This window comes from Lathyrus oleraceus, chromosome 1 (genome assembly GCF_024323335.1).
Source record: "Lathyrus oleraceus cultivar Zhongwan6 chromosome 1, CAAS_Psat_ZW6_1.0, whole genome shotgun sequence".
NCBI lineage: Eukaryota > Viridiplantae > Streptophyta > Magnoliopsida > Fabales > Fabaceae > Lathyrus > Lathyrus oleraceus.
The window spans coordinates 268,316,911-268,327,922 of record NC_066579.1 but is presented as its reverse complement, the minus strand read 5'-3'; the positions used below and the strand labels follow the sequence as shown (position 1 = coordinate 268,327,922).

Below are 11,012 nucleotides of genomic sequence, written 5' to 3'. Positions count from 1 at the left end.
GTAATACCATGGCTTCTCGTTATCATACCCCAAATTTTGATCCTAAATCTTTGATGTTTGTTTGGCATGCTTGGCCTAGCTTTACTTTGGTTTTGTTTGAGGATTGTGGTTTTGATCCAAAGTCATGGTGTTGTGATTGTGGATACCTCTATGGTCTGGGTTATCTGAACAACCAAGTTTCTTGTGTTTCTAGCCACTTGCCAGTCATGTTATTGGTTCATGGATACTATGTCAAAATCCTAACCTTATGGTCTCATTTCATGGCTTTGTTCATACACACTACCAGTCAAGTTATTTTTTCCAAAAAAAGTCATCCAAGTCATAAAAAAAAAAAACAATTTGGAAACCAATTTCAAATCAATTTTCAAACCATTTCAATTCATTTCACACCATTCTAAACCATTACATTTGATTCCACAAGAAAATACAAAAAAAATTGACACTTTTGGACCAACTGTTGACTTTGGTCAACAGTTGACTTTTTGGTCAACTTTGACCAAAATCAACCCAATTCCGAAAACCCTAAAATGAACCCATGTCCATATCCAAATTACACCAAAGGTACTGTTACATGTGGTAAAACAACACTTCCACAACTAGATCTACCAATGCAACTTCTCAATCTCAATCTCAATCTTCATTTCCCAACAACACAAGTGCACACAAAAATTCATCACAAGATGCAGTTACTATTCCAGCCACAAACAACACTCAAATTGTAAAAATAGAACCATCTAGGGTCACAAATCAAACCACAAATGCTACTGTTCAAGGAGTTGCTCCAGTTACCCCCCACCAGAATTTGAGTTCTAATTCTTCGTTGAAAGGTTTGATTTGAACAATTACACAGCTTCACTTGCTAAGAAAAAGAACAGTGAGGAAAACAAGTACGCAGAGTTGATGGAATCCCTTTTGAATTATGTTTTTTTGATGATGATGGGTATTGATTTTACAGAAGGGGTAAAGAAGGTATCTTGGAGATTGCACACACTGTTTTCTGTTGAAAGTTAGAATTACTTTGATATGAAGGTCAAACAACCTGGACCTGTTACTCGTCTTCTTAGTTGTACCGATGAAAAGAAGAAGAATTATAAAGGAATGCATTTGGCTCCAATTTTTGAGGTTCCTTCTGTGAGTAGACATCCCAAAACTGGTGACTGGTACCCTGCAATAAACAAACCTGCCGGGGTCATACACTGGTTTAAATATAGTAAAGATGCAATAAATGTTGGTTGGGTTCTCATTCTAGACACAGACATGATTATCCGTGGCCTAATTTTACCTTGGGAACTTGTTGCTGCTCTGTCTCCAAACACTGATACCCTTTGCCATGACAGCTTATGGTACTGCTGCATTGCTACTTGTTATTTGTTTGGAAACCTTACACTGGTTTTCTGTCAATCTCTGCAATGTTGGGGATTATTATGGTAGTTGAAGCATTATGTGCTGGAGGTTTTATGAGCCTTTTTATTGGTTACATACACCAGTACAATTCATTGAACTCCCATCCTGATGTTCTGAAGTCCTTATATTCACCACTACGACCAGCAAGTTCATTGGAGGGTCTAAGGTACCCTGATTGTAGGCTCTCTGATCAGCAAAAGGTGCTGCAAATCACACTATGTCAGTTGGAGAAATCTCCAAATTGTATGCTCTAAGAGATCAAAATCAAGATAGTAAAAACTCTCCTACAAGCCAAAAACCAAGTCATCAAACTCTAGCTTCAAGGAGCGTACTTCCGACACCTGTTAAAAGAAAAGCAAAAACATCAACCACTAATTCTTGGGGTGGTGATGGTGATTCAAAGTCCGTGTTCAACAAGAATTCCGAAACTAATCGAAGACATAGCATTGCGATATCTCCGGAGAAAGAAGATGTAAGCTCACCTGCAAAGGTTGCAAAGACTAAAAGCAAAGTGCCAAGTACTCCTGCTAAGAAGCAGCTTTCTTTCCCAGCTTCTGGTACAAGAAGGCATCCTGTTCCAAGTAGAATAGGAATGAGTTCTAATAAGAATGGTGTGGCTGCTACTACTATTCCTGAAGAGAAAGTGAAAGAAGGACAGTGCAGTCAATTATCATTTTGCTGGATGCTTTGGAAAGAATGCAATCACACTTAGCTGCAGTTTCAAATGATACCTTTTTTTACAGAAACATAATAGTACACGCCTGCTGAAGCCAATTTCTACAGGCCTTCAATGAAGGCTACCCCTGTGTTCTTCAACCAAACATTGCCCTGGATGAGCTGTGTTACTGTAAACTTGCTAGCCTCTGCAGCAGTTTTGATGATATGATAACCAGGCCAAGTCACTCTCTTGCTGGTACCAGCACCTGCTCCACTGTTCAAGTACTCTCCGTAGTACAATGTTTGCAGGAAATCCTTACTCGCGGCATCCCATTCAGCCCATCCTGCTGGGTCAATATGGCTGTCCACGACGGACTGCAACATAACAGTCCTGGAGTATTTCTTCCATGGACGGCCTAGGTATGTTTTGATGGAGCCTTGCACAGGCTTGAGGTCCGAGCTTGGTATGACATTACATTGCTGAATTGAAGTTGCAGTGTTCTGGTTTGGGTCTTCTCGACCTTGGACTGTGACCATGTTCTTTTGTTTGCTCATGGGCTTTCGGGCCACAAGTTTGCTCTTCTGGAACACAACACCTGCGTTTCCAAAGATAAAGTCAACAGTACCGGTAATGAAGGAGTCACGGTAAAATTGTCGGTTGGAGTGTGCGTAGAGGGTGTCTTGAAATGCGTCAATTTTACAACGGTTGATGACAGATTGATTAGCACCTACGCGGAGAGCAACCGCCTGGTGCTTTTCTGGGCCTGCCGTGTTTTGGAACCCTATGTCCTGAGCTATAAACTCATCTCCAACAGCAGCTGCAAAACCAAATTAAACATTCACAATTAGTTGTCACAAAAGTATTGAAATGGTAAATACAGACAAGGGGGAGAATCTATACCAACAGTTGCACTATTGAAAGTGGTTGTTCCATCGATAAAATTCAAGCTGCCTGTGATTATTGTTGCATCCATACCATCATCAACAAGCTCTACTCATTGAATTGTCAACCTATGCACATACTAGCCTACACCAATAAAACCAGTTCAGATTTGTTATAAAGCATAATAATTCAACTGAACTTATGCCAATTAGGGCCATTTGACAATCAACAACATACACTGACCTACAGGATTGGCTAGCGCATTCACTCGATTCATACCCTCGCATTTCAAATCTAACAGCGTGAACAGAGGACTAACACCGCTGAAGGATCGTCTCGTGATGCCTGAAAACGAAGTCAAGCCTCCGTTAGTCAATAGAAAAACCGCACATGTTACTCAGACCGAAATTCGGCAGATGCCACAGGTCCATACTCCAAACACTGCTATAAATCCTGGAAATTCAGCAACATTGAGACTTAATTGAACATGTTCACAAGTTAGTAACATCAACATTCTCCCTACCATGCCATCATGCACAGGCCAAAATTGAACCAAATGTATACCATAATCCTGCAAAAGCAAATCCAGCACCGAACATGGGTGAAATGGGAGCATATCACAAGAACTCTGCACCCGAAGCATTATGCAGCAAACTCGGTAGAACCGGATTCCACTCAACCACCCACGCTAGCCGCCAACGACAACCAACCTACTGCAACTGACATGCCATGCACTTACAATATCAGTTCACCTCGCCAGCTTGCACCTCCAAAGTCATTGAACCTACATAAACAAAACCAACCAGAAGCATCAATGCATAATTCATGAATGTGTGTGTCAATGACCAATCTACCGTGAACACAAGTCAAGCCATGAGATATTGATCCAAATGGAGCTACCAACGCATTGGATTTACAGGACTTGCTATCCCGTTGTAATGGCTATCCTTGAGGCATGAATTTGGAAGCAAATGCATTGGTCCTGTATCCTGCAGTGGCCAAAACCAACATGAGCCTCACATAAGAAAAACCATGCTTAGCCACTTACCACCTGATGAACTGAACGAAGGGATCCAGCAGGGCAATGCAAGGCCAATTCAACAAGGTTGCAGCAAACCATGCTCACCATTCTTTTACTGCGGTAAAAAATAAAATAAGGGGGGAACACATTAATCAGTCAAATTGCAAAATCCAAAGTGCAAAATCATTAACCAACAGTCAGAGGGCAAAGTCCAAAAATATCCCAAATTGGTATGAGGTCAAAACAGAGAGGAAAGTTTGTGAAGGATACCTTTTCTTGAATCTAACATGGATAGGGTAATTCTGTGTCTGAGCATCCAAAATGCTTTGCAGAAACACTCCTTTTGAACAGCAAGGACCCCATTTGTAACCCTAATTCACAGAATATAAATAGGGAGAATGAATCAGTAACCAAAAAACCTAGAGGCGGAAAAAAGACCAAAGAAAACCCTAGAGAACAACAAAGAACTGGGAGGCGAAATCTGAGAAAAGACCCCAAAATCGTTTACCTGGAGGCCAGCATCTGTACGTTCTTCACCGCCACCACTGCGACACTTTGTAAGTACTCTTCTTTCTTTCTTTTTATCGTTCTCATGTGCTTGTTGTTGAAATTATTGTGTGAGCTGAGAGTAATTGAGAGGGGTTTGTTGAGAACGAGAGTGGCATTGAGAGAAATGTGAAGTTTGGTGAGTGTTGATGAACATTACCGAGAGAAGAGAGAGTGAAGGAGTGAGTTTGGGAAGGTTGAGTTCGTGAGGTGGGGAGGAAGATGACGATGAAGACGAACCTCTGTATTTCCATTTTCTTTTTTCTTTCTTAATTAATTCTTTTATTATTTAATTTATTTCATTTTTAACACAAAAATCAGAAAAATGTATATGCTGTTATTTTCTTTTATTATTATTATTTACTTTTTATTTATTTAGCTTATTTTGTTTTTTAACAGAGATAATAAAAAACCCATAAAAATGTTTATTTTGTTTTTTTATTTTAAATCTTTTTTTTAGCCCGGTTCATATATTTAACATAGTATATCAGTAGCAAATATTGTTGAGTGGTCTAGTGGAAAGAGGTTAGTTTCATAGTATTAAATGGAGAGGGTTCGATACTCATGTGTGGAATTTTTTTGCTTTTTATTTGATTTTATTTTCCTTTAACATTTTTTATTCTTTTAGTATGTTGATTAATATCTTTTTATGCTTATTACACTCATATGTTCATTTTGTTGATGATGTATAGTTGTTGTATTTTAGTTTAGTTCAAAATCTTTTTTCAAACTATAAAAATCACACTTTTCTCGATTTAATATCGAGCCCATTTTTACACCCTTGTAAGTCGATTGCTTTTTAAGCATCGCCATCAACCTCACATAGCTTACTCTTGGGCTTTCTTACAATGAGCCGGTTTCTTTGCACTTACACTCATACATTGTTTAATGCTTTATTATTCCATTCTTTGATTGTTTGATTCGATTATATATATGTTTATACCTTACTTGTTTGATCAACTGTGGCCTACTTGTATGATGTATGAGGCATATATTTATATTGTTTTGATTGCCATGACAACCCCCATTCATAACAAATGTATCCCTCTCCCATGAATGTATAATATTTATTTATTTCATTCTTTATTCATCTGTTAATACAAGAATTAAAATGAACATCCGATAACCATTTCAAAACAAGATCAAAACCTCGATCCAACGTCGAGTAATCATTTTTGAAAACCTAACAGAACCAGCACGTATTCATCCACCCTTTTGTAAGTCGATTGCTTTATGCATCGCCTTCAACCTTGTAAGTCGATTGCTTTATGCATCGCCATCAACCTTGTAAGTCGATTGCTTCATGCATCGCCATCTACCCTTTACCCTACACTTCTCCTTACTCCATTCGTCGACTCTTGTTCCGATTAGGTAGCACCCATTAGATAGAACCCCTTTGTATGATAACATAGGTAGGATTCCCATATTCTTTTGTATGATAACATAGGTAGAATTCTCATTTCTTTGCATGCTAACATAGGTAGATATTCCCATTTGTAAATCCTAAACACTTAAGTACACATTGCATGACAACTCTAGGGCAGAGCTTCCCCATTTCTTTTAGACCTTTCCGAGCGTCTCCGATCTTGTGGCATGTAGTCCGTTCTATTGCAAAGAGGTAACTGCCTAAGACTCGATTCAGCGAGTTGCGACACCTACTGCTAGGACGTGAACACATTGCCCACTCTCCTTTGACACAACTGGTGTCCTCCATTCGTAAGTCCATATTCAGATGGCAACCCCTATGAAGGGGAACTTCATCGCCCTGATCCTTGTTCCAGACGAGGTATGTAGGCAGGTGGTCGTGCGAGACCACTCCGGGCACCTTTCTTTTTCTTTTTGTGTGTGTTTTGGTTCGGATGCTGATGTAAGTCCAGTGATTGGCAGTCGGGCTCCATGTTTGCCACCTTTTTGTGTGTAGGTGTCTTGTTTTGTTTGGCGTGCGTGTAGCCGAACTACGGCAACTCTGATTCTCATGTTCAGATGAGATACGTAGGCACAAGATGCGATGTCTTGCCGAGTTTGATTAACGACTAACAACTAATCCTTGTTTGCTTTCGCCCTCGTTGTGATCCTTTCTCTCGCCCTCGTTGCGATCGAGACCTTCCCTTTCTCTTGCCCTAGTTGCAATCGAGACCTTTGTTCACGTAGTTAGTTGAACTACGTTTTGCTCTGATTCTCATTCCCGATGGGATACGTAGGCATAAGACGCGATGTCTTAGCGAGCACACTTATCCTTAACCCATAGGTAGCCGAGCTACGAAGACTCTGATTCTCATATCCAGATGAGATACGTATGCAGTGGATGCGACATCCGTGCGAGTCATTCTTTTCTCTTGACCCTTTTAGTAAATAGTACATTAGATAAACACACGCCCTTTAGACAAGAAACAACAAGAGTGGATCCCGTAGAGTACTACGGATGCGTAGGGGTGCTAATACCTTCCCTTCGCATAACCGACTCCCGAACCCAAGATTTGGTTGCGAGACCTTGTCTTTTCCTTTCCTCTCTTCAGGTTTACTTCGAGCGTTTCCTTTCCCTCCTTTGGGATAAATAACGCACGGTGGCGACTCTTCTGTCATTTTCTTTCTCGCCGGTTGTTTTTTCGCACCTTCGTATTTTTCGAGTTGCGACAGCTGGCGACTCTGCTGGGGATAATATTTTCCCTAAGCGAGTCCCTCCTAGCTTTTGTAGGTTTCTTGTTTGTTGAGTGTTTATTCTTTTGTACAGTTATTTATTTTCAGCATTTACCTGCTTTACCTTATTGCATTCATGTACATTTGCTTGCTGTATCTGTGGGTTGTTTGTTTGTTGGGTTGGGACTGTTCTATGAGAGATAAGCCCACTACCCAGGCTTGAGTGTACACATAGGTGTTAGAGTGGATAGTCATGAGGCTTGCGTGGTATGTTGCTACGTTAAGTCGTTCATGAGACCCACATTCCAGACGAGGTTTCTTTTGGATATATTCTGTCCTATGGGTGTTCCATAACGACAGATATTCCTCTAGAAATCGTCGACTCTGGTGACCATTTCCCGAGAACTCAGTCGAGGCCTCTCCTCCGAGACGTGATTATGTTAGCTCTGGTGGGCGCATTCTCGCTGCTCAATCCGAGGACCCCGAGACTGGGAACTTGCTTTAGGATGTCCTGTTGAGGGGAGTCAGCAGAGGTCTGTTATCCCGTAATAATGCCAAACCTTCAGTGGTAAACGTATTATTCTCGACTGAAGGGCTGAAGCTGACAAACTTCTGTTCTTAGAACCTACCAGTGAGGGGCGGGCTAAATTCAGGAAACCTTAACCTCCAACCAACCTGGTTTTCTGGAGCAAAGTTTTGGTTTTGTATTCCTCAGTGGGTTTCTCTTCAGACAGTGCAACCCGACAGATGTTCAAGCAGATACAGCAATCTTGAATTCCATGTCACTGCATTGCATCACATCATTTTGCATTCATATCATTTAACACATGTTTATCCATTTCTAGGGGGTTTACATCTTCTTCTTGATTCCGGTCGGGGTTTTCTGGTTCTCCTGAGATGGATATTGGCAGAAAGAGACACGTCGCTTACAAGTTTCCAGTGGTTTGTTTGGAGCCTATTCAACAACTGATGAAGTCAATGGATCACGATTCTCTAGAAGGATTCCGGAAGGATTACGGTTTGATTCTAAGCTTCGTCACGGTTCTCTCCAAAGATCAACATGATGCTCTCTTTACACTACTGCAGTTCTATGACCCTCCATTGAGGTGTTTCACATTCTCGGATTTTATTTTGGTCCCTACTTTGGAGGAGATTGCCAGTTTTCTCAGAGTTCCTATCAAGTCACAGTTGTTGTTCTACAGTTCTGAGTTTTTGCCCGATCTCGGCATGGTTGCTTCGGCCACATATTTGGGGAAATCAGTCTTGAAGGCTAATATGTGTCAGAAGGGAGGAGTCAACGGTTTTCATTTGAGTTTCTTACTGGGAGAGGCAAAGAAGAAGCTTGAAGATGGTGACCAGAGGGGTTTCAATGCTGTGTTGGCTCTCTGTGTGTATGGGATTGTCCTGTTCCCTAATGTTGCAAAATTTATGGACATAGACACAATACGCCTCTTCGTGTTGGGAAATCCAGTGCCGACCTTGTTGGGAGATTTCCTTCATTCGGTGCATCACAGGAATGAGAATAGAAAAGGAGGATTGTTGAATTGTTGTGCGCCTTTGTTTTATAAGTGGTTCAGTTCTCACCTACCCAAATCAGGAGCGTTCATTGATGTCGAGGACTCGTTGAGTTGGTCGAAGAGATTGATGGGATTGAGGGCTGAAGATATTGCTTGGTGGTCTGACAGGAGTTTGCTTCGGGCAGATATTATTCACAGTTGTGGGAATTTCCCAAATGTACCGTTGGTAGGAAGAAGAGGAGGAATCAACTATAATCTTTCTCTAGCAGTTAGACAGTTTGGATATGCTTTAAGAACTCCGCCTTTGGAAAAGGACGTGGAAGAATCACTGTTTTTCCATTCTTCGCCTGATTTGACTGTATCCCGTAAGGCAGCTGAGGCCTGGCTCAAGGTGATCAAGAGAGGAAGAGTTGTGCTTGGAAAAGGAGATTGTATGACTTATCCTCTGTATGAAGAGTGGCTTCAAGGAAGAGTTGAAGAGTTTGGTCTGCCATTTCCTATAGAAGAACCTTTGTATCCACCTACTCCTGCGCAGTCAGCAATGGTGAGCCGAGAGGAGTATGGCAAATCGAAGAAAGCCATGGAGGAGCTTCAAATTGAAAACTCGGAGTTAAGTGTGAAGTTGCAAGACTATATGCATCAATTCCATGAGGCAGAATATCAGAAGGGGGAAGCCGTAAGATTGCAAGGGGAAGTAGAAAGGAAATTAGCTGTGGAGGTGGACTTCTTCAGGAAGACCGACAAGGCCTTGGGATCATCCAGTTCTGAGTTGAAGCGAGTCAAGCAACAATTAATGGATGCTCATGGTAAATTAGCTGGGTGGCAAGAGCGATGGGATGCATTTTCAACTTCTCGGAAGGCAAAGGAGGAGGAGATGGTGACCGAACTGACTGGTCAGATGGAGAAATTGAAGACTTTGTTGAAAGAGAAGAACCATGAGCTTCTATGTGCCCGTTCTACCAATGGTTACATCACCGATCAACTCAATGAGGCTCGAGGACAGATTGAAGAACTTAAGGTGTTGGCAGGTTTGAAGAAGTCCAGACTTGAAGAGGTATTCGGAGAAGATGATGGGAATTACTACAGAGAACACATCAACGAGTTGGATGGGGTTATTCACCAAAGAAATCTGCTTATCCGGCGTTTGATAGAATTCCCAGATCATCCTGACACGATAGCATTACCGGCTGAAGTGAGGAGCAGTCCTTATGGTTTGTACACAGGAGGCTGAGTCCTGATTTTTGTTCCTCCCTTTACTTTTGCTTTATTGCTGTGTAGTGATGATCCACAGGCTTGTTGTAGAAATCCTCTTTTGATGTACTATCGACTAAGGCCATTCTCTTTGATTTTATCTATATGAAGACCTTCTCTCTATTGCATCTTGATCTCCGAAGTTTATCTATGGCTCGATTTTCTCGTGAGACTGGAATCAAGGGGGTAGAATACCTTTTTGAAGTGATAAACATGTCATTGCATTAACATTTCATTTTTGCATATTCTTGCATAACAGGTGTCGCCGCGGTGTTCTCATATTATTTGGTGTTCCATCAGCAGGATAGCCGATTCAGGAGTTCACCGGTACGGTACCCGCAGAAACCAACAAAGAGCAATGGAGAATCTACAAGCAGAACTCGCAGAGATGAGTGTCCGCATGAACCAGTTCATGGACGTGGTCCAGGGAGTAGCGCAGGGACAGCAAGAGATTAGACAAATGATACAAAGGAATCCTGCAACTACTCAACCAGAGGTCGTGACTGATCCTCCAATTGGAGAGGTTAATGGGCCGACACCTATCCCAATCCCACACAACAACCCTGATCAACAACCTATTCACGATGATCAAGATGATCAGTTCTTGCTGCCGGAAGACTTTGGCATGGGCCATGGCATGGATCCCATGTTCAGGAGATTAGAGGAGGGGCTGAAGGCGGTAGAAGGACAAAACCCCCTGGGGGTAGATGTTTCTGACTTGGGATTGGTCCCAGGCGTGAGGGTCCCACCAAAGTTCAAAGTCCCAATCTTTGACAAGTACAATGGCAGCTCTTGCCCGAAGACCCACGTGCAAGCCTACTTCCGGAAGATGGTTGCGTACTCTGATGACGAGAAGCTACTCATGTATTTCTTCCAGGACAGTCTAGCTGGGGCATCCCTGGAATGGTACATGAGATTGGATAGGGCCCATATCCGTTGCTGGAGGGATTTGGCGGAGGCTTTTGTGAAGCAATACCAGTATAATGCAGACATGGCCCCAGATAGAACTCAACTCCAGAACCTGTCTCTTAAAAGCAATGAGTCCTTCAGGGAATACGCTCAACGCTGGAGGGAGACAGCTTCCCGTGTTCAACAT

General features: G+C 42.0%; 1 protein-coding gene across 4 annotated transcripts; it reads right to left on the bottom strand.

The window, feature by feature from the left end:
- Positions 1 to 2,166: 2,166 nt before the first annotated feature.
- Positions 2,167 to 4,082, bottom strand: LOC127130140 (pectinesterase 2.2). Of its 4 annotated transcripts, none has more exons than XM_051059206.1 (5): positions 3,993 to 4,082; positions 3,378 to 3,728; positions 3,188 to 3,289; positions 2,963 to 3,088; positions 2,167 to 2,879 (listed from the first exon to the last, which is right to left on the bottom strand). In XM_051059206.1, the coding sequence occupies exons 4-5, from the start codon at positions 3,033 to 3,035 to the stop codon at positions 2,182 to 2,184; spliced, it is 771 nt and encodes a 256-aa protein (XP_050915163.1). In that variant the 5' UTR covers positions 3,036 to 3,088; positions 3,188 to 3,289; positions 3,378 to 3,728; positions 3,993 to 4,082; the 3' UTR covers positions 2,167 to 2,181. The 4 variants fall into 4 exon arrangements, with proteins under 4 accessions (XP_050915163.1, XP_050915183.1, XP_050915170.1 ...); XM_051059226.1 differs by lacking the exon at positions 3,993 to 4,082 and having other exon boundaries at positions 2,167 to 2,657; positions 2,790 to 2,879; positions 3,378 to 3,842; XM_051059213.1 differs by lacking the exon at positions 3,993 to 4,082 and having other exon boundaries at positions 3,468 to 3,842.
- Positions 4,083 to 11,012: the final 6,930 nt, after the last annotated feature.

Coding starts and splice junctions, on each gene's coding strand:
- LOC127130140 (XM_051059206.1), bottom strand. CDS start 3,035: ATGGATGCAACAATAATCACAGGCAGCTTGAATTTTATCGATGGAACA. Junction 2,880..2,962: donor TTTCAATAGTGCAACTGTTG/GTATAGATTCTC, acceptor TTGGTTTTGCAG/CTGCTGTTGGAGATGAGTTT.